This window comes from Malus sylvestris, chromosome 15 (assembly GCF_916048215.2).
Source record: "Malus sylvestris chromosome 15, drMalSylv7.2, whole genome shotgun sequence".
Lineage (NCBI taxonomy): Eukaryota > Viridiplantae > Streptophyta > Magnoliopsida > Rosales > Rosaceae > Malus > Malus sylvestris.
In genome coordinates this window covers 52713343-52735457 of record NC_062274.1, presented here as the reverse complement: position 1 = coordinate 52735457, position 22115 = coordinate 52713343, and the positions used below count along the sequence as shown (strand labels likewise).

The 22115-nt window shown below is 39.1% G+C and overlaps 2 protein-coding genes across 3 annotated transcripts in view; one reads left to right on the top strand and one right to left on the bottom strand.

Annotated features, from left to right (window-relative positions):
- The window catches only part of LOC126604762 (DExH-box ATP-dependent RNA helicase DExH7, chloroplastic), a 30201-nt gene extending 14478 nt beyond the window's left edge, over window positions 1–15723 (bottom strand). For both annotated transcript variants that reach the window (XM_050272068.1, XM_050272069.1), the window contains exons 1-15: window positions 15399–15723; window positions 15094–15199; window positions 14774–14964; window positions 13446–13496; window positions 13195–13345; window positions 12737–13107; window positions 12135–12353; window positions 11240–11351; window positions 10821–11018; window positions 10123–10202; window positions 9623–9745; window positions 9422–9508; window positions 8384–8484; window positions 8078–8135; window positions 7213–7278 (exon numbers count right to left, since the gene is read on the bottom strand). In XM_050272068.1, coding sequence (XP_050128025.1) covers window positions 7213–7278; window positions 8078–8135; window positions 8384–8484; window positions 9422–9508; window positions 9623–9745; window positions 10123–10202; window positions 10821–11018; window positions 11240–11351; window positions 12135–12353; window positions 12737–13107; window positions 13195–13345; window positions 13446–13496; window positions 14774–14964; window positions 15094–15199; window positions 15399–15674 — 2190 coding nt within the window. In that variant the 5' untranslated portion in view covers window positions 15675–15723. The remainder of the gene's footprint in view (window positions 1–7212; window positions 7279–8077; window positions 8136–8383; window positions 8485–9421; window positions 9509–9622; window positions 9746–10122; window positions 10203–10820; window positions 11019–11239; window positions 11352–12134; window positions 12354–12736; window positions 13108–13194; window positions 13346–13445; window positions 13497–14773; window positions 14965–15093; window positions 15200–15398) is intronic.
- A 3158-nt stretch (window positions 15724–18881) lies between these two features.
- LOC126604767 (uncharacterized) lies at window positions 18882–20234 on the top strand. The gene has a single exon (XM_050272081.1). It carries the CDS (start codon window positions 19133–19135, stop codon window positions 20033–20035), a length of 903 nt encoding a protein of 300 aa, XP_050128038.1. The 5' UTR covers window positions 18882–19132; the 3' UTR covers window positions 20036–20234.
- Window positions 20235–22115: the final 1881 nt, after the last annotated feature.

The following is a 22115-nucleotide window of genomic DNA, read 5'->3' as shown; positions in this document are numbered from 1 at the left end:
ACGAAACTTCTAAGTACCGGAGTGTGGTATCGTCTTGACTTGCCTTATCTGTCTCATAGGTAGATGTGGCATCTTCTCTGGAAGTACTCTTCCTCCATCCAGGGGTGGTATCTGTAACTGGTGGAGATGCACAAGGTAATGTATCAATTTCACTTGAAGCTTACTTGTAGTTTCATGCTTGGTCAAGCGAGATACAAACCATGTAGTAGGAGTCCCCCAAGTCGCCGAGCTGGGGGATCTGCTGAAAGAGGTGACAGACCAGGTAAGCAATCAGAGCTCCGGCTGATTGTTCACATTCTCCCTATCTTGCAGGCAGCATGAAGGATAAAGAGAAGAAAAATGAGGAGAGATGATATGGGATACTTTTGCTTTTGAAGAAGTAACTTTCCACAGGCTTATTCTTGAACTAGGCTGGAGGGTTTTCTGGTTTCCTCCAGAGTATAAGGCCGACTGAAGAATTTGAGGGTCAAAACAAGTCCATCAAATCTAGAGTACGTTCGACCCTGCTGATATGGGATACTTTTGCTTTTGATAGAGTAGTGGATGTATCGGCACGTGTGCTGTTACGCTTGTCTCCACATGCTTCCTTGTATCCTTCTCACTTTCCCTATCGATTCCTCGGCAGATGTGGTATCTTATCTGGAAGCATAAGATGTTGAAGATGAGTACTCGAGAGCAATGCTAGGTAAGTAATCAGGTAAGGGGTTCCAGGCAGTCAGTTCCTGGCTGGAAGCTTGATTCCAAGTGCTGACTGATTGCTCTCTTTCTCCTTGTCTTGCAGGTAAGAACAAGGCCAAAGGAAAAGACAGGGAAAAAGCATGATATGGGATACTCTTGCTTTTAACCCTGATGATATGAGATATTCTTGCTCTACTATAGCTTGTTTACAGAGGTATTATCGGGGGGAAAGAAAGCTGAATATTTCGAAAGGCTTTGTTGGGAGTGCCCTCTCAGATAAGAGAAAGGGTTGAGCATTTTTGCAGGTCTGCCTGTCCGTTAGGGATGGAAGTCGACATATATAGGAGTCTCCCTAACATCAAGTAATAATGCTATTCCTTTACCCTGCTTGGTTATAGCACGGTAGTGGGAGCTGCCAGCTTCACATGTTTTAACTCTGTCAGAGCACTTTGAAAAAGTGGTTTGTGGTATCTGGAAAGCTGATGTTGCGTGTGAAGATTACAGACCTGTCGGGGGTCTAGCTCTCGAGATTCGGAGAACGATGCCTCTTCGATTTTTGAGAAAGCAATCCTGCTGGGGGTCTGGCTCTCGAGATTCGGAGAGTGGTGTCTCTTCAATTTTTGAGAAAGTAATCATGTTGGGAGTCTGGCTCTCGAGATTCGGAGGGCCGTGCCTCTTCGATTTTGGAGCAAGCAATCTTGTTGGGAGTGTTTTCTCGAATGTGAGTAAAGGTTGGGCATGTTTGCTAGTCTACCTTGCCACGAAGCACAGAGGTTGACACACAGGGACTTTCCAATTATCCAGCAGTGGTACTGTTCCTTTACCCTCTCTTCGATTTTGAGAAAGTAATCATGTTGGGAGTCTGGCTCTCGAGATTCGGAGGGCGGTGCCTCTTCGATTTTGGAGCAAGCAATCTTGTTGGGAGTGTTTTCTCGAATGTGAGTAAAGGTTGGGCATGTTTGCTAGTCTACCTTGCCACGAAGCACAAAGGTTGACACACAGGGACTTTCCAATTATCCAGCAGTGGTACTGTTCCTTTACCCTCTCTTCGATTTTTGAGAAAGTAATCATATTGGGAGTCTGGCTCTCGAGATTCGGAGGGCGGTGCCTCTTCGATTTTGGAGCAAGCAATCTTGTTAGGAGTGTTTTCTCGAATGTGAGTAAAGGTTGGGCATGTTTGCTAGTCTACCTTGCCACGAAGCACAGAGGTTGACACACCGGGACTTTCCAATTATCCAGCAGTGGTACTGTTCCTTTACCCTTGTGGGTAATAATATGGTAGCTAGACCTTCAAAATTTATGTGTCTAAACTTTGTTAGTGTTGTTTCTTTGCAATTCTTTTACCCTTCTTGGTCAGAGCGATGTAGTGGGAGCTGCAAGCTTCACGTGTCTCAACTTTGTCAGAGAACTTTGGCAAAGTTATCTGTGGTACCCATGAGCTACTGTTGCGTGTGGGAAGTGGGTGATTGAACAGTACGATTCATGTGCTTTCTACTTCGCCAGAAATCTTCAACAGAATGCCCATAATTTCCGCAAAGCTGAGTGTGCGTGTGACAGGTGCTGACAAGGCTGGAAAAGTAGGTGCCTCTTCGATTTCTGAAATCGGCCCTCGTGGTCTCTGAGCAGCCCAGCTTTTGAGAAAGCAAGCCTCTTCGATTTCTGAGATCGGCCTTTGTGGTCTTTGAGCAGCCCAGCTTTTGAGAAAGCAAACACCTCTTCGATTTCTGAGATCGACCCTCGTGGTCTCTGAGCAGCCCAGCTTTTGAGAAAGCAAACGCCTCTTCGATTTCTGAGCAGGCGCCTCTTCGATTTCTGAAGCTTCGTCGAGTGCAGATTTTTATAGGGGCTGACATTAAGTTCCAAAGCACACTTGAATATCCACTAGTAGAAGCTCCATTCTTGCACTTCTAAGATCTTGATTTGTCCGACCTCTTCTCTCTTCAACACCTTTGAAAATGTCTGGCCCCTCCGACCGTCGTTTTGACTTGAACCTTGTTGAAGAGGCAGCCCCGCCTTCTCCAGACAACATATGGCGCCCATCCTTCGTCTCCCCTACTGGTCATCTTACCGTTGGGGATTCCGTGATGAAGAATGATATGACCGCTGCGGTAGTGGCCAGGAACCTTCTCACTCCCAAAGATAACAGACTACTTTCCAAACGGTCTGATGAGTTGTCTGTTAAGGATTCTCTGGCTCTCAGTGTTCAGTGTGCAGGTTCTGTGTCTAATATGGCCCAACGCCTATTTGCTCGAACCCGCCAAGTTGAATCATTGGCGGCTGAAGTGATGAGTCTCAAACAGGAGATTAGAGGGCTCAAGCATGAGAATAAACAGTTGCACCGGCTCGCGCATGACTATGCTACAAACATGAAGAGGAAGCTTGACCAGATGAAGGAATCTGATGGTCAGGTTTTACTTGATCATCAGAGATTTGTGGGTTTGTTCCAAAGGCATTTATTGCCTTCGTCTTCTGGGGCTGTACCGCGTAATGAGGCTCCAAATGATCAATCTCTGATGCCTCCTCCTTCTAGGGTTTTGTCCAGTACTGAGGCTCCGAATAATCCCCCTCCGGTGCCTTCTCTTTCTGGGGCTCTACCGACTGCTGAGACTTCTCCTAAGCAACCTTTGTGAAGGCTCCCTCTTGTTTGTTTATTTTGACTCAAGTATATGTACATATTTGTAACTTATCGGGAATATCAATAAATAAGCTTTCCTTCATTTCAACGTATTGTGTTAAATACACCAAAGCCTTCTTCGCTAAGTTCTTTGAATTTTCTTTTGTTGAAGCTTGTATGTTGAAGCTTTGTGAGTGGAGCATATAGGTTGAGGTAGTGTTCCCTTAATTTCCCGAGTGAGGAAAACTTCTCGGTTGGAGACTTGGAAAATCCAAGTCACTGAGTGGGATCGGCTATATGAATCTTAGAACGCCATTGTGTTCTGTCCTGTGTCATGTCCTCCGTTAGATCCAAGTACTCTAAGTCTTTTCTTAGGGTCTCTTCCAAAGTTTTCCTAGGTCTTCCTCTGCCCCTTCGGCCTTGAACCTCTGTCCCATAGTCGCATCTTCTAATCGGAGCGTCAGTAGGCCTTCTTTGCACATGTCCAAACCACCGTAACCGATTTTCTCTCATCTTTCCTTCAATTTCGGCTACTCCTACTTTACCCCGGATATCCTCATTCCTAATCTTATCCTTTCTCGTGTGCCCACACATCCAACGAAGCATCCTCATCTCCGCTACACCCATTTTGTGTACGTGTTGATGCTTCACCGCCCAACATTCTGTGCCATACAGCATCGCCGGCCTTATTGCCGTCCTATAAAATTTTCCCTTGAGCTTCAGTGGCATACGGCGGTCACACAACACGCCGGATGCACTCTTCCACTTCATCCATCCAGCTTGTATTCTATGGTTGAGATCTCCATCTAATTCTCCGTTCTTTTGCAAGATAGATCCTAGGTAACGAAAACGGTCGCTCTTTGGTATTTCTTGATCTCCGATCCTCACCCCTAACTCGTTTTGGCCTCCATTTGCACTGAACTTGCACTCCATATATTCTGTCTTTGATCGGCTTAGGCGAAGACCTTTAGATTCCAACACTTCTCTCCAAAGGTTAAGCTTTGCATTTACCCCTTCCTGAGTTTCATCTATCAACACTATATCGTCTGCGAAAAGCATACACCAAGGAATATCACCTTGAATATGTCCTGTTAACTCATCCATTACCAACGCAAAAAGGTAAGGACTTAAGGATGAGCCTTGATGTAATCCTACAGTTATGGGAAAGCTTTCGGTTTGTCCTTCATGAGTTCTTACGGCAGTCTTTGCTCCTTCATACATATCCTGTATAGCTTGGATATATGCTACTCGTACTCCTTTCTTCTCTAAAATCCTCCAAAGAATGTCTCTTGGGACCCTATCATACGCTTTTTCCAAATCTATAAAGACCATGTGTAAATCCTTTTTCCCATCTCTATATCTTTCCATCAATCTTCGTAAGAGATAGATTGCCTCCATGGTTGAGCGCCCTGGCATGAACCCGAATTGGTTGTCCGAAACCCGTGTCTCTTGCCTCAATCTATGCTCAATGACTCTCTCCCAGAGCTTCATTGTATGATTCATTAGCTTAATTCCCCTATAGTTCATGCAATTTTGTACATCGCCCTTATTCTTGTAGATAGGCACCAAAGTGCTCATTCGCCACTCATTCGGCATCTTCTTCGTTTTCAAAATCCTATTGAAAAGGTCAGTGAGCCATGTTATACCTGTCTCTCCCAAAACTTTCCACACTTCGATTGGTATATCGTCTGGGCCTACTGCTTTTCTAAGCTTCATCTTCTTCAAAGCTACACCCACTTCTTCCTTCCGGATTCTACGATAAAAAGAGTAGTTTCTACACTCTTCTGAGTTACTCAACTCCCCTAAAGAAGCACTCCTTTCATGTCCTTCATTGAAAAGATTATGAAAGTAACCTTTCCATCTGTCTTTAACCGCGTTCTCTGTAGCAAGAACCTTTCCATCCTCATCCTTGATGCACCTCACTTGGTTTAGGTCCTTTGTCTTCTTTTCCCTTGCTCTAGCTAGTTTATAGATATCCAACTCTCCTTCTTTGGTATCTAGTCGCTTATACATATCGTCATAAGCCGCTAACTTAGCTTCTCTCACAGCTTTCTTCGCCTCTTGCTTCGCCTTTCTATACCTTTCACCATTTTCATCGGTCCTATCCTTGTATAAGGCTTTACAACATTCCTTCTTAGCCTTCACCTTTGCTTGTACCTCCTCATTCCACCACCAAGATTCCTTTTGGTGTGGGGCAAAGCCCTTGGACTCTCCTAATACCTCTTTTGCTACTTTTCGGATACAACTAGCCATGGAATCCCACATTTGGTTAGCTTCCCCCTCTTTATCCCACACACACTGGGTGATTACTTTCTCTTTGAAAATGACTTGTTTTTCTTCTTTTAGATTCCACCATCTAGTCCTTGGGCACTTCCAAGTCTTGTTCTTTTTTCTCACTCTTTTGATATGTACATCCATCACCAACAAGCGATGTTGATTAGTCACGCTCTCTCCTGGTATAACTTTGCAATCCTTACAAGTTATACGATCCTCTTTCCTCATTAGAAGAAAATCTATTTGTGTTTTTGACGACCCACTCTTGTAGGTGATCACATGTTCTTCTCTCTTCTTAAAGAAGGTGTTGGCTAAGAAGAGATCATATGCCATTGCAAAATCCAAGATAGCTTCCCCATCCTCGTTTCTCTCCCCAAAACCATGGCCACCATGAAAACCTCCATAGTTGCCTGTCTCCCTGCCCACGTGTCCATTTAAATCTCCTCCTATAAATAACTTCTCCGTCTGAGCAATTCCTTGCACCAAGTCTCCAAGGTCTTCCCAAAATTTCTCCTTCGAACTCGTATCCAACCCTACTTGAGGTGCGTACGCACTAATCACATTGATAAGTTCTTGTCCTATTACAATCTTGATTGCCATGATTCTGTCTCCTACCCTCTTGACATCTACAACATCTTGTGTCAAGGTCTTGTCCACGATGATGCCAACACCGTTTCTCGTTCTATTTGTGCCCGAATACCATAGTTTAAACCCTGAGTTTTCTAGATCCTTTGCCTTACGACCAACCCACTTAGTTTCTTGTAGGCACATAATATTTATCCTTCTCCTCACCATAACTTCTACTACTTCCATAGATTTTCCCGTCAAGGTTCCTATATTCCACGTTCCTAAACGCATTTTGCTCTCTTGAACTCTACCCTTCTGTCCTAGCTTCTTCACCCTTCCCCGTCTAATAGGATCAAAGTACTTCTTTTGTGTGTCCCGTGTAAAGTTGATAGGAGCATATGCTCCCAAACAACTTTGAGTGGAGTCGTTCGAAAAGAAGTTTCTATAGCCCCCTTGCTCATTTAACACTGTATCCGGGTGCCGATGGAGATACAGCGACCCTTGCTCACTTATCACTGTGCTCAGGCCACACAGCACGCCACTTACGGGTGACGCCCTAGCTTTAGCGCGATTTCGTTCTGGATTCATATTCATAAGGATTCGACGTGATCATGGAGTGCCAGCTGTCGACTACCTGACGCCCTCCCCCTCCTCCTTTCTCCGGGCTTGGGACCGGCAATGTAAGATAAACTTACACGGCGGAGAATTATGATTTTCATTCAAAAGAAAAAATATAGTATAGCAGAGGATACAAGATACAAGTCACTGTTTTTTTTTTTTTTTAATGAAATTTTTGTTTCTTATATATAAGAATAATGGGATCACAAATGATTTTCATTCAAAAGAAAAAATATAGTATAGCAGAGGATACAAGATACAAGTCACTGTTTTTTTTTTAATGAAATTTTTGTTTCTTATATATAAGAATAATGGGATCACAAAATAGTTATAGGATGTCGTGTCTTTTTTTTTTTTTGGAGGACATGGAAGGTTTGTGCTGGCCATGAGCATGAATAATACCAACAAATATTTCTCAAAACCACCATGGGAACCTATAAACTACTAAAGCTACTACTCACCAAAAGAGACCGCTCATGTACTTCATCAACTATGACATGAGTAACTCCTGTCAAGTTTTTATCCCCCTGCAAATGAAAAGCTGTAGGTATAAGATTTGTTTAGTATCTTCAATGAGATTTTCAACAGATAAAGCATTGAGCGAAAGAATTTTCATCACTCATGCCACACAATAAGTGTATTGCTGAAGATACATACATGTCATGATCTTGCACTCACCAATGGGCACGAATATTCATGCTCAATGACCATCGTTAAAATTCAACAGTTTATTCAAGAAATAAAATTACATTACCAGGATTTTAAATATCAGTCATTGGATTTTGAACCCACATTTGGTGAACAATGATTTAGTACTCACGAGTGACTAAGGAGTTCAAAGCAAACTTCAAACATACATAAATAAAAGATCTCTTAGACGGCTGTCCACTCCACTTTTTACAAATTTTAGGGCCACAACAAAAATCCTTTTTTTACGAATATGTGAACCAAGCCTAAGAAGAGGTCGCACTTGGTGCGATGGCAAGTGCCTTCGCCCATGAGCGGTAGGTCTCGGGTTCGAGACTTGGGAGCAGCCTCTCCATAAATGGGGGTAAGGCTAGCCGACATTCACCTCTCCCAGACCCTGCGTAAAGCGGGAGCCTTGTGCACTGGGTACGACCTTTTTATGTGAACCAAGCCTAAGCCCCTTGAATATCAGTTGAAAGGGTTTCAGTTATGAAACCTAACAAGTGATTTATCGTACTTTGAACTCAACAAAAAAAAAAGTGATTTATCTCCAATAATGTTCAAACAACATGAATATATTTGGCAATGAAATCTACAGTCCTCTAGTTTCTAAATAAGAAGACTAAATTAAAGTCTTACCACAAATTTTCTCAGAAGAATGCCCGTCGTACAAAAGAGAAGCTTAGTCTTGTCATTGCTGACATAAGAGAAAACCAGAATGCAAATTTTGGTGACAAAACAAAAGACCACCAAGATGCAAATAATAATAAGAAAATTAAAGTAATGAAAACTTTGGCATACAAGCATAACAACTCACCAAAAGATCAGACAGATTAATAGATGTCCATACTAGTGCAGATAAAACATAAAAGACACAAACTTTTACGTTGATATGGTGTAGTTTCATGTAAATGAGTAGAACAAACAAATAAAAAAAAGTAACACCTTGCACTATCGAGACGAACTTGATAACCAACCAAAGAACCTTTTGAACCAGGTGAAGGTTCACAGCGCTCATCAGAAACTCTTTCAGCCACAGAGATAGCCTACAATACAAAAAAAAAAAAAAAAAAAACTCACATGAGCAAGTAGTTAGAACCATTATACCTTCTAAAATTTGCCAGAGCAGAGTCCACCGCAAATACAGACTAATATATAAAGGAAATTCATATTTTTACTAACATTAATTTTCAAGCTCTATCAAATTTATTTCCTCCAAACAAAGGTAACTTGTTTTTGTTAATTTAATGAAACATTGTCAATTTTCAGTTTAAGCAAGGAAAAGTCAATTAATAATTTTGGCCATATAAGGATTCTAGTGAATAAATTAAAATCTTCTCACATATGTTCATAACACACAACCACGACCATTTTTTGAAAATGACACTATTTCCCTAGCTAGAATTCATACAACCTAATTCACCTATGAAGGGTGTTTCTCTTTTGAGAGCCAATTCACTTAGCCTGTTAAACTAAGGAATAATATCGAACACAAAAAGCTTTCGAAAGTATATCAACAGTTCACACTGATACAAAAGGCCATCAACATCTCAGCAAAACCCTTTCAACTAATTGATATCTGTGGGTTCATAAAATGGAAGCTTCAATAGAAACTTAGGAATGCAGATAAGGACTATTAACTGAAATTTCAATGGTTATGATCATTTGATTGTAAAGGTATATACGCTGATTTACAAATGCAAATCAATATCTTGAACAAACTACTAGAATACTTCACCCTTTCAGGAAATACCCTAAAACAGTGCTACCTGATGTGAAGGAGAAAGACAAAAAAAACCACACGAGAAACCAGGAACCTGGTCCTAATGAGAATGTGTAGATCAACAATGAAAGTATAATTTTTTTTTCTGGTGCAATGCATGTGATGGTCATCCAGTTATCTCACATGAATTTTGGTTTAAACTTTAAACAGAAGGGACCTAATGCAGTGTCATACATTCAAGCAGAGAAGATTGCACCCACCGCTATTCTCCTTGGTTGTGTGCATATAATGTTACAATATCCACCATGTCCCGATTTGATCATGTCATCCAATATGAATTGCGGAACCTAAAAGTATGGAAAATAGGAGAGAAACCAATTTCTAATCAGCCTTAGAACTTCAAAATGTATTACAATACCAAAATCATAATAATGCAAAACCAATGAAAGGTAGATTTCCACCTGGGTTGTTTTTCCAGAACCTGTTTCACCACAAACAACTAGAACATTATTCTCACTCAGCAGTTGCAGTATATCACCCTTCAAACCAGCAATGGGAAGTGCAGCTCTAGTTTTCAACATGTCCTAGAACAAGTACACATGTAGTTAAGTACTTCTTTTTGTACGAAACACAAGATTTATTTGGAGAAAACACGAAGAGTACAAAAAGCATGGACAAGTAGTCCATGAAGCAACTAAAACAAACAGAAGAAACATACAAATCCAACCATCCCAGAACGCCCTCAGTACAAAAAGCATGGACAAGTAGTCCATGAATACAAGGGCGGACAAAAAAAAAGAAAGAAATAGGGTCACCAAGTTTGTTCATCAAATGATATAGCAGCATTCTATTTATTCTAATGACTAATGTACTGACGTCAGTACACCCAGCGGTGAGCAACAAGAATCAATAAATAAAGGCAGGTCAGTCTCTTTTGAAACAAACAAATTGCAACAAAAACCTTGAATTTTGGATTTTTCACTTTATTCTCTAGTTCTTGTCTCAAATAAGTGCTCTCCACTTCCTTGAGACGATGTACTCCTGAAAGAAATCAACCATTAGATAGGATTACACTTATATTCATTGACAAACTATAACACCACACGCCATCAAATTTCTGATTCATTAACCCACATGAGTAGTCAAGTTAGCTTAAGATCTCAGCTACAGAATTATATTTTGGCCCAAAAACAATTATGTTCCATTCTTCGAGACAGAGTTCAATCCTGGACATCAGGGTTTAGGGTTCTTGTGGTCAGGAGTAGAAAGGTTCGGAATTTTATATATATGATTCCGGGCTTCAAATACCCAATGTGGGATTCCAATATTCTCAACGCACCGGTTCACATGTGCGAGACGGAACCCAATATGTAGATCAATAATTTTGAGTGCCATGAAAGTGTATGGTCAAACTGGGCCTAACATGTGGATACATTTTTTTCATTGATGGATAACAGAAAAAGTAAGATACAGCAGAAAGTTTAAAGGACAAGTAAACTTATTTTCATTGATGAACATGCACTTCTTCTTTCTTATATACGTTATATGGAATGGAAGTATGGAAGTATGGAACTGATAAGAAGTGACTCCACTACAAGCAACGGAATAAAAGCAACGTTTGTTCAACAATGCAACCAAGAGAGGAGTGCAAGTACGTACTTTGAGCTGCTAAATCAACATGAGCAACACCTGCACTTATAGGTTGTTCAACATGGAGTTCTTGAGCCTTTTCTGGAACAATATCATTCGTAACATTAGCAGCAGAAGTTGAAGCAGAACCATCAACTCTCAAAAGTGAGTCCACAAAAGTAGCTCTTCGATCTTCCTCACTATCTTCCACATTCGTTGATGATTCCCCTGATTTTTAGACGTAACAAAAAAAGTTTACAACAGAATCATCAGATTTTACACTTGGACAGTATACATCAATTGAAACTATGTAGAAACAATATTAGTATTGGAACCAATCAACCAAAGGTTCACTACATCAACTCATTCAATAAATTTTTATTAGAGATCTTCATCCTCTCTTTAGAAAAGAGAGTTATGATTTATAGAACAAGAATAAAGATCCACACCTTCCATCCATTGAATGACTAGAGAAGCATAAGGCTCAATAATTAATAGGTGAACTGGGAGATCAGGAAACAGTTGACAAAGAGCAAATGCTGCCACTCCATTTTGTGCATCCTGTGATAAAAAAATCATGTGATTAAGTAAGTAAATTTTCAGCAAAATTTTCCCAATGCGAGAACAGTATATATTTTTACAGTATTATACTTATATAAAATTAGTTGCAGGACCATCACCAAAATACCCTCAAAGGTCAAAGCATAATACAGAGTAATAAACATGAGTAATAGACAACAATATAACGAAACATCCAACACATGTCTTACAACATCGTTCATACAATTATATTCATAACAAAGGTCAAAATTCATGATTTATTATGTCAAAACTCAGAAGCACAAGTCTTTTGGAGGTACAAAAGAAGGGTGTGGCCCTGAGGATATGTGCTATAGTTGCTGTTTTCAGGTAATTTGCATGGGAACCGAATAGAATGGTGTTTGATGGTCCTAGGAATGAAAAAGAAATAATACTTGTGAAAGACAGGTTCAATTTTGGGCTTCATTATGGGCTTTCGTATCTTCAGATTTTAGGAGCAGTTTTTTCGTTGTCATATTTTCTGATAGGAGAGCTGCTGCTTCCTAGTGCTAGTTTCTATTTTTCTGGGTGCATTGTGCTGTGTTTTTGTTTTCCAGTTTTGTAAGGAGTTCTTTAGTGCAGTGGACTTCTTCTTTCTGTTTCTGTGATTCATGCACACATACATTTATATACACATATGCATAGGTATTTGCCTCAACATCTACCACCAAAACCTATTCAAGAAAACAATAATTAAAAACATGTGCTAGGCATCTTTTCTCCAACACCCCAAAGTTCCAGACATTTATAGGTGTAAGTGATCACCTCAGTTGAATCAAAAGTTACATGCTGATCAGGAAGCTGAAGGGTGACCAAGCCCCCAGCCTTTCTGCTTTTACCTCTCCCACTGGCTTTACGCAAAACGCTGACAGTATAAGAGAGATTATTTTGCTTTCCATTCACTTTATTAAACTTTGGAGCTTCCCATCCGGATCTTTGACATAACTGATGAAGAATAGCCTTGGGAATCTTTCGAGAGTCCCCCTGTCATTATCAGACCATATCATGAATGGCATAACATGGGGTATCAATTAAAGCATATATTAATGGGCACACATGACTCCTATCAAAAAACAATAAGCATAAATGATAAAAGCCACATATAAAGTACTGCAGAAAACACTAAATATGTGATCACAAAATTAAATACATAAGAACTAATAATTCAATATCGCACGGTTAGGAATTACATAACAAAAAGATAACCACACTTTCACCATTTTATTGTACTCTACTGAGATTTATTTTCCATTTAAAATGTGGAGTAAAAAACAAGAAATATGAGAAAAGGAAGGCATCAGATATTGCATATTTAAAAAATCCTGCACATTTGGTCCTAGGTCCAACAAGATCATTACATACACTACCTTCTTCCAAATACCATCTAATTTCTCCAGATTTTTCTCACTAGACATTTCTCTCATCCTTTCTTTCTTCTGTAGTTCCAAAATTTCAGGAGGTGGAACATCTGCAGATGGCCCATCTTCTAAGAAGAAATTACCAATCTCCACATCTGTTGACTCTTCTTCTGCAACAATCTTTCCTTGGACAGGTACACTGGGAGTAGAATTGACTGGAGAATGAATAGAGCCGCTGTGCTCTGTATTACTTTCGTCAACTATTAAATCATCAGCATAGACTCCTTCACACTGCTTGCAAGGACTATCATATGTGTCCTCAGAAGGAGCAGAACCTTGTTCCTTTGCAAATTCTGATGCCAATATGTCGTCTGATAACCCTGATGCATATATTATAGAAATACATAAGAGAAGGTATAATCCACCAGTAAGCTTAACTTTAATCAGAAGAAAAGTAAAAGTTTAACCTAGAGCAGATAACTCTTGCTTGAGATTGCGGATGATGCTGCCTGCCCGTTCCTGGCTTTTCTTGTCCCGGTTTTGCTTGGCTTTTGCAGCTTCCAATCGTGCAGCATGATAATCTTTGGCAATAAGATCGTAAGACCTTGGTTTAAGAGCCTATTAAGATAGTTGAATGTTGTCGAGAACTGTTAGTAAGATGATGAAAAGACATGCTAGCAATTACTCCACCAGTACAGCAGAAGTAAAATGAAAATACCTTCTCAGCCAAAGCCTCATCGGCATCATCCTCCCAAGTTGTGGACTCATCCTAAAAATCATTACTTATTAGATTCTCTTTTACATAAATATCAAGATAATTACTACAGGAATAAAAACTGATAAATATATTAAGCATCGGTCAACATCTAAATTTTTCCACAAAATTTATATAAGGTCACAAAATCAAGGATTCCACAAAAGATAAGGCATAAGCTGGTCTATAAGATGAGTAAGATCTAACTAGCCATCTCTAAGAAACATTAAGATCCAAATAAAGTAAACCAAAACATCATAGATGATGGGTATTAGACTCTAAGATACTACTGCTTTCTTATCAGACAAGATGTCAAGATCACAGAAAAAGAATAATTCCTGAACTCTGGAGACACTGAAGCACATAATGATCCCCAAAATCATACTATCTCCCACAATTATTCACTTAATAAGTTCTAATATCATCACACCAAAACTACCCCAAAAAAAAGGCATCACAACGTGCCTCCCCAGAATCACTCCCCTTTTCTTCCCTCCAAAAGAAAAAACAGATGCCTCTCACACAACAAAGCAGCGTATGGCACCGAAATCACGCAACTTAACCAACCTTTGCTGCAAATACAACACAGTGAAAAGCAAGTGCTCCAAACTTTCAGCCTAACTAGACAAGAAGGTCTTCTCCTCTTAACCATATCATAAGTACCCAACCTCTGGTGAGCAAGTATCAGAGGCAACAACCGAACCTTAAGTGCGGTACTTTAGCCTTCAAATTACAGTTAAGGGAATAAGAATAAATGGAGAAGGAGATTTGTACATTATCTCCCTTGAAATCGATCTACAAGACAATGCAATAAGGAATCCAACCTCCATATTCTCCTATCATAAGCAGGTACCACACAAAAAATCTTGTAGGAAGACAGTAGGTAAGGTTACTCGCCCCACCTGATCTTTAGGTTTCTTCAGGGCCCAAAGTCCAAGTCAAAGCATAAAAAGAAGGACACAAACACATTATTTCAATACAGAGATTATGGAATTGAGGCAATCTATAGCGACAAGTAAACTACAGCTGAATCCCCAGCCCAACTCTCCTCCCAAACCTCACACTTTCCCCTTTGCCAACCACAAAATGATAACAAGAAGAAACCTTTATTGGTATATTTCTCCTCCTTGGTATGTACTGTACAAAAGAGATGCCAGTTGTTTGTTTTTTGCTTTTTATTTTTTCTACGTGGACTTCTCTAGTGGTAATTTTTGTTGACACTAGTAAAGTTTGTTACTTCTCAAAAGTAAAAGGAAAATGAGGTGAATCTGTTAGTGGCTCTATCTATGTACCTCTTCTTGTTGCTCGACATATCGTTTGATCCAATCTGCCTGAGATGGCTGAAACGAATCAAGAGTCTTATCATCCCGATGTCCCTTGGTTCTAACAGCAATTCTCGGTGCATCCTCATCAATCATGGCATGTGTATCCACCGAGGGAGTCCAGTCATCCCGAGAAGTCAATATGACACCAACAGAACCACCTGGACCATGGAATTATTATAACAACATACGTTTAAACACAAAATAGCACATAAATGCTCAAATTGCATTCCCAGAAAATCACATTTACAGCAGTAAATCCATTGCATTTGGAATGAGTTAAAACGTACCTTCACTGGTGTGCAAAGAAGTTCCGGTAGAAAACTTCAGCGGCAGCTCATTACTAGTCAAATTTAAGCACAACCAGTCCACAGCATTCTCAAATGTAGCACCCTCCTACATCCAATACAATGCACACACGCTACTGAGTTCCGAATTCGAATTCCCAATCAGTTTTAATAAATATGCTAATATTCCGTAAAACCCTAAAATCAATAGCATTCGACTAGAATTGCTGCAACTGTTTATTGCCAAACATTTTCTCATTCATTTTCTCAGCATTCAAACAGGGGTTAGGATTGATCATCAATGTTACCTTGAGAGCAGAAAGAGCAAGTTCGATTTGATCGTTCGTGAAGCCTTCGCAGGAAAGCTTCTCGTACACGGCTTTGAGCTTCTTCGTCTTCTGAGCCTTGGAAAGAGACTCGTCGACCGGAGCCGCCGGGGCGGTGGACCTCCCCGAGTTGAGAAGGAGCCGGCGGACCCGGTTCTCGTTATCGGCCGAAATCTGGAGCCTCGGTGCCGACGACGTTGTTTTAGCCTTGCTGCTGCTGCTTTGCTTCGTCGTAGTCTGCTTTTTCTTCGGAGCCATTTTTCGTTTCTTTTGTTTTCAGACTGTCGCAGAAACCGAACAAGGTCGATGTGCGAGGAGAAAATTGCATACGTGCCGCCACAGTGCGGCTGTAGCACGAGCCAATCACGAGCTGTAACACAGTACACGCGAAATGCCTAAATTGCCATTTTACACGTAATACATGTTTGTGTACACGTTGCTTAGTACGTAGGGCCCTACTTTGCATCTAATGTCATTTCCAAAGGATTTGGACCTCTCTGGGGCAATTGGTCGGGATCCTCCTGATCGGTGTCTGTGGATCGTTAGATTTTTATCCAACAGATACAATTATTATAACTTTTAGAGAGTCTCCTATTTGTTATTATCCAACGGCTCACAGACACCGATCAGAAGAATCCCAACAAATTGCCTCGGAGAGGATTCAAATCCATTTCCAAAAACAAAAATCATCCAAATAAAAAATAAGAAAAGCCAATGAAAAGGGTTTGAAAACTTTGATTTTTAATCAAAATGATAAAAATGTGTTGTAAGTGAATAATACTAGGAATGATTTTTTAGAGTAAAAATATCATTTTCATTAAAAGTGAACAGTACCAGAAGTGTTTCGTTAAAACTTCCTAAAAAATAACTTTAACTGCTAAAATGGTCTCAGTGTTCTAGTTTTTGGCCAATTTAGTTCATGTATTTTAATTTGATCAATATAGTCTATGTATTTAGTTTTCGTGTTTGTTTTTGAACTTTTTTTTTAAACTATTAATAAAATAGATACGAAATAAATATAATTAGAAATGAAAAATAATAGTAAAAGAAAGAAATGAACATTGAACAAAATTGATTGGAATTAAGAAGATTATGGTGAAATCGGACTATGCACTTGTAATACAATTGATTTTAGATGCTAAAGTAGATAGTCACAGCTAGAAAGTTTGGTATTGGAATTGTTGTGCTCTTATGAATCAAAGTTGATCATTGTGAAATTTGACATATTTACCTTGAAAATAATCTTGTTGCTGATGATTTGACTTATTTGGATTCATCATGCAATTTGAGTCCAGTCTTTTTTAACAAGCTATTTATGCTTATCGTCAACTGCTAGTTCTTGACCGCGTAATATTCTTATGTAATTTAGTCTGATCAGCCGCCAAGAACTTATTCCCTTGAGAGTAGTCAACACTACGTGCTTTTCCTTTGACGGCTTTGTCCTCCATCATTTCTCATTTATTCATGTTTCGGTTGGGGAAGATAGAAGGGTCTCATCCTAATATTATGTACAGATTTTTATTTTTATTTCAGTATTGAATATTTTAAATTGAATAGGTAATTTTATAAATAACTTTGTAATAGTTTGACTTATTTAGCAGGAATTGAATTAAATGTACTTGATTAGCTAACAGAGATATAAATGTTGACTAAATTGGCCAAATTGACAACACGAGAGCTAAATTAGCCAATACACTAAACATAGGGACTATTTCGATATTTAAGACTAGAAAATAATACGAAGGTTGGATTAATGACGGATCATTCAGTGTTTCATGAAGTTACATATGTTAATACAAATTCACGATCAATTTAGTGTCTATTTGAAGTACCCATGGTCGGATCCATATAGGGACCCAAGAGGTCCAAGGACCCTCCGGAAGTCTTAAGAAGCACTTGTGATCGACCTTCGGGACCCTCCAACAATTTGGGCAGGTGCAGAGTGGAGAGTCTTGTTGCCTGCATGGATGTGCATGCAGCAGTGCTTATAACGAAGAAGAAGAGGTTTCTAATTTTTGTTTCAAAAGGCCTAGCCGAAACGACAACATTTTTTAGTCAGGTAATTATAAAAGATTTAAAAACTAAAATATCTCTATTTTATATACAGAGTCCGAGAACCCTGATCCTTTCCAATATCCCCAAATTATATTTAAGAACTCTCAACCCCAAATTGTCCCAACCTCCCAACTTTAAACTCGAGTTACCCCATCCCCCAGCACCATTTGCCGTTCCACCACCTCTAGTTGCCTAATTTTATTTCTCCCAAATTCATTTAAGTTTTTTTAATCCTAGACTCTAGTCTCAACTCCCAATTGTAATATATATGTTACATTAACAGATTTCATCTTTGTAGAGTCATGACCTCCCTTTTTTTTTTTGTATTTTGAGAGCCGAAATCCGCGCCCTTACCACTGGGCCACTTGATGTAGCTGATTAATTTTGATTATTCAATGAACCAAATTCAATAAAAAATAGTGATATGGAACCAAATTAGTTTAATATTTTTTTTTTGAACTTTTATCTTGGGAACCCCCGATCTTGAAATCCTGGATCGGCCACTGGAAGTACCCTATTTGAAAATATTTTGTTGCTATTTTCAATTTTCATTGCAATCCTGCCCTTTTGCTTCAGGAGTAGTGTGCATAGGAAAAATTAAATTACTTTCACCTTGTTAATTAATTTTTTTTTTGTCAAACGATAGATTTTGTTAGATTAGATGTTAGATTAGGCATCGATAAGGTTCAAACCCACGCTATCTTGTTAATTTATTTCATTGCATCGTAATTTCAGGTCTTACTTTACCCATTTACCTACGTTGTTTTTCAATTAATCGTATTAATCCTAGTGTGCACACAACTTAGTTATAAAAGCGTTTATGCGCACCACCGTGCAACAACCGAAAATGAAGACAATTTCAGGATTCATATATTTTAAGTGGCGCCTGTTTAACAATCAATGATTGGGGACAAATTTTAGGTTCGGATTTCACACAACACGTATTGGGTTTGATTCATGGCGTTGATGAATCACATGATGTTGGTCAGGAGGAGGCTACCTTTGCGAGTCTTCCCAACCTCCGGAAGAATGAGTTGTCGTGACGAAGCCAATAACAGATCCTTAAAAAAATTGTCAATTTTATAGGATGATGCTAGAAAAACTATATTTTTAAACCACATCATATTGTCTACAAATTATGGCCAAAACTAAAAAACATTTCTCCCTAGCATTTGCCATTCTAAAGTTTGTATTTTCCTTCACACACACATAATAAAAAAGGAAAACTAATGAAAAGGGCTTGAAAACTTTGAGTTTTAATGATAAGCACAAAATAAAGGGTAAAGTGAATAGTACCAGGATTAACTTTTTAGTGTAAAAATGTGGTTTTTCGTTAAAGTGAACAGTACCGGGCTTTTCGTTAAAGTTTCCTAATAAAAAAGGAATGAGCGGGTCGGGTGGGTGAGGGCAGTATCCACAGGCGGCCCGTGGAGTTGTTATGATGTCCTCGTCCACCTTAATCCATGATCCCTATCCTGCCCGACGTTTTGTCTTAACCTTGAAACAATCTCTCTCTCTCTCTCTCTCTCTCTCTCTCTCTCTCTCTCTCTCTCTCTCTCTCTCTCTCTCTCTCTCTCTCTCTCTCTCTAAATTTTGAAGTGCAAGCAAAGAAATCCCATGCCAAACCAAACCCTACCGATCATCATGAAATATATATCTCCATGACCTTAATTCATGCACACCATTTCCTTCCACCTAGCACACACATATCCATGGAATCGGAAACCCAGCACTCCCTACAGATTCCTGAAGAAAACCCAGCAGGTGGAGCAGCTGCCCTAACCCTACCACATGTTAACGATTACAACGCCAATGTCGACACTGCCCGACCCTTCCGCTCCGTCAAAGAAGCCGTAGCGATCTTTGACGAGCGCCTTCTTCTCGGAGACATGTTTTCATCCCCTAAACCCCTATACACCAATAATATTGTCCAAAGTAGCCCTACTACCACTCCATCATGGAAGTTTTCGCCGCCGAACTATAAAGAAAGCGAAGAAGTAAGAGTTAGTAGTTATGGTGATCGCGAGGAGAAAGTAGCAGTTATGGACACTCTTAAGAAGCTCGAGGCGGAGCTCGAGGAAACAAAGGTGGAGCTGAAGTTGCTGAAGGAGAGGGAGTCAGAAACGGAGGTGGCACTGGCGTCGTTGAACGCGGAGCTCCACAAGAACATGTCCAAGTTGGCTCGAGCGGAGGCGGATGCGGCAGAAAAGGCGAGTAACGTGCTGCATGTGTCAACAACTACTACATCATCATCACCAAATATTACTACTATGGGAGATAATGTTGAAGAGCGGAATAAGGGGGAGTGGATGATAAGGATGGAGAACTCTACGTCTTTGGCTCAAATATTGAGCATTGGTACTACTGAGAAACAAGGAGGAGCCGGCTACCACCATGTCGGAGCCGGCTACTACGACTATGTCGGAAGGAACACAGAGAAGAAAACAATGAAGAAAAAGCCTATTGTCCCTCTTGTGCAAGATTTATTGTCGTGGAAAAAAGGGTCTAAATATTCCAGTTCTCTTTGCAACCCTCTTTATTCGTCTACGCAATTGTACTATTGAATCTTGATTTAAATCATGTTTAATTACTTCGATATATTTTCAATCCAAAAGGGGAAGAAACATGAATATAAATGATATCATGTACTTTGTTATATTATTATTGCAAAAGTTTGTTTAATATTGCTTTCAAATTTATATATGATCTAATAAGCAGTATTTGTAAAATTTAGAAAAGAAAATGAAGTCGCATTTAAATCTCTCTCTCTCTCTCTCTCTCTCTCTCTCTCTCTCTCTCTCTCTCTCTCTCTCTCTCTCTCTCTCTCTCTCTGTGTTTGTTAGTCTCTTTACCCTAGTTATCCATCTGCGTTTTCACAATTGTACCCAAGCTGTTCAAGAAATTTCAGTGGCAGGAATCTCAAGGGAAACTGTGAGTGAAAAAGTTAAGGCTCAAGTAATGAGTCACTCTCGATGAATTCTAATTTTGGGGGAGCGGGACTAGAATAAAGGAACATGATCAAACATTTTTGGGAAATTTTATTTAAACTCATTTAACATTTTTCTACACTCAACTTAAGTTTTAAATGTTAATTGTCTATTTTACCCTATTGCATAATTACTATTAAGCACAAAATGAAATTAATAATAAAACTCATATTTATCAATAAACCCAAACATTTATTGTGTAGATGACATATTAACAAAAAAAATGTAGATGGCAGCACTTTCTCTTAACAAAAACAACTAATAATTTACAAGATTGGGGAAATATATCAATAAACATGATTAATGTTTCTTCGATTACATGCAACCAACTGATCACACATGAGTGTGTGTATAGGAAGCCTTTAAGGGAAGAGATCCCCATTTTTCAAAAAAAAGGGGTATCCTCATAACCGTTAGATTTGACTTTAATGAAATCATGTGGTTGAGATTCTGTGACTTGTGATTTAATCTCAATCACAGAATTTCATTAAAGCCAAATAATGGTTAAGAGGGTGTCCCCATTTTTTTTTAAAAATGGGGATCCTTCCCTTAAAAGGCCTGTATATATATAGTTCCATTTGATATATGTTAATGGCGGTGATCGGGGATCAGTGATCTGAATTATGCTTTGGAGTTTGGAGGGGTACGGTTGAACAGACAAGAAATATAATTGTTTGGAAGTTGTAGCCAGAAACAAGATGGAAAACAAACACGAAACGTTAAAAAGGGGTTGGAACTTTCAGTTCAAATCTAACTTCTTGTCCCACAGTCCCTTTTTCTAGCTAGTTCCCCTTTTCAGACTTTGAAGAGAAAAACAAAACCAGAACAATGCACCCGTTGATCGATAATGCAAAGGAAGAGATGGTGATACATGGCTTTTGTCAACATGTATAGAAGTGTTAGTCTTGTTGTCAGTCATGGCTGAATTCACACCCCAATTTTCAGTTTTCATTTCCAGACGGCGTAAAGATAGAGTTAAAAATCAAATGGGTGTAAAGAAAAATCTACATATTGAATTGAGTTTATGGGGGTATAATAGGTAATAAATTTGGGTTTAAAGAAATATTAATAGTTTAGTTAAAAATCAAATGGTTGCAAAGAATAAGTTGGGTGTAAAAATAAGTTACATGATTTTAAATAAAATTTCCCTACACTTTTATAGAATGTGGAACATGGAGAAATAGAAGAAATTAAGTCGGACTTGGCCCAATCATTTTATGCCTATAAAAGGTCAATAATCACATCAGCATAAGAGGACAAAAAAAGTAAAGTAAATATGAGATCACTTTATAATATACTGCAATCATCTTAAACAAACACTGATTTGAGCATGAGTGTTTTCTTGTAGGTATCCCCTCCTTCCTCATTGATGGCAAGCGGAGATCATGCTCGGTTTCTTGACGTGATTACAAGATTACTTGTTGAAGAACTAGTGGACGAATACCAAATATAATGAGAATAAAAAATGCGTTTCCTAATGAGTAAAAGCGCTTTAGTTTTAAAAAATAGTCGTTTGACAAATATTTTAAAAGTACTTTTAGTTAGAAGTAGAAGCACTAAATAAGCATTTTCTAAGAAGCACAGGAGGTGCTTCCTCCTAAAAGTAGTTTCCCATTTTACCCCTGAAACAAAAGGAAAGTACAAGAAAGGAAAATCA

What these genes read in the sequence shown, in the direction of transcription:
- LOC126604767 (XM_050272081.1), top strand. Translation starts at nt 19,133, where the DNA reads ATGACCTTAATTCATGCACACCATTTCCTTCCACCTAGCACACACATA.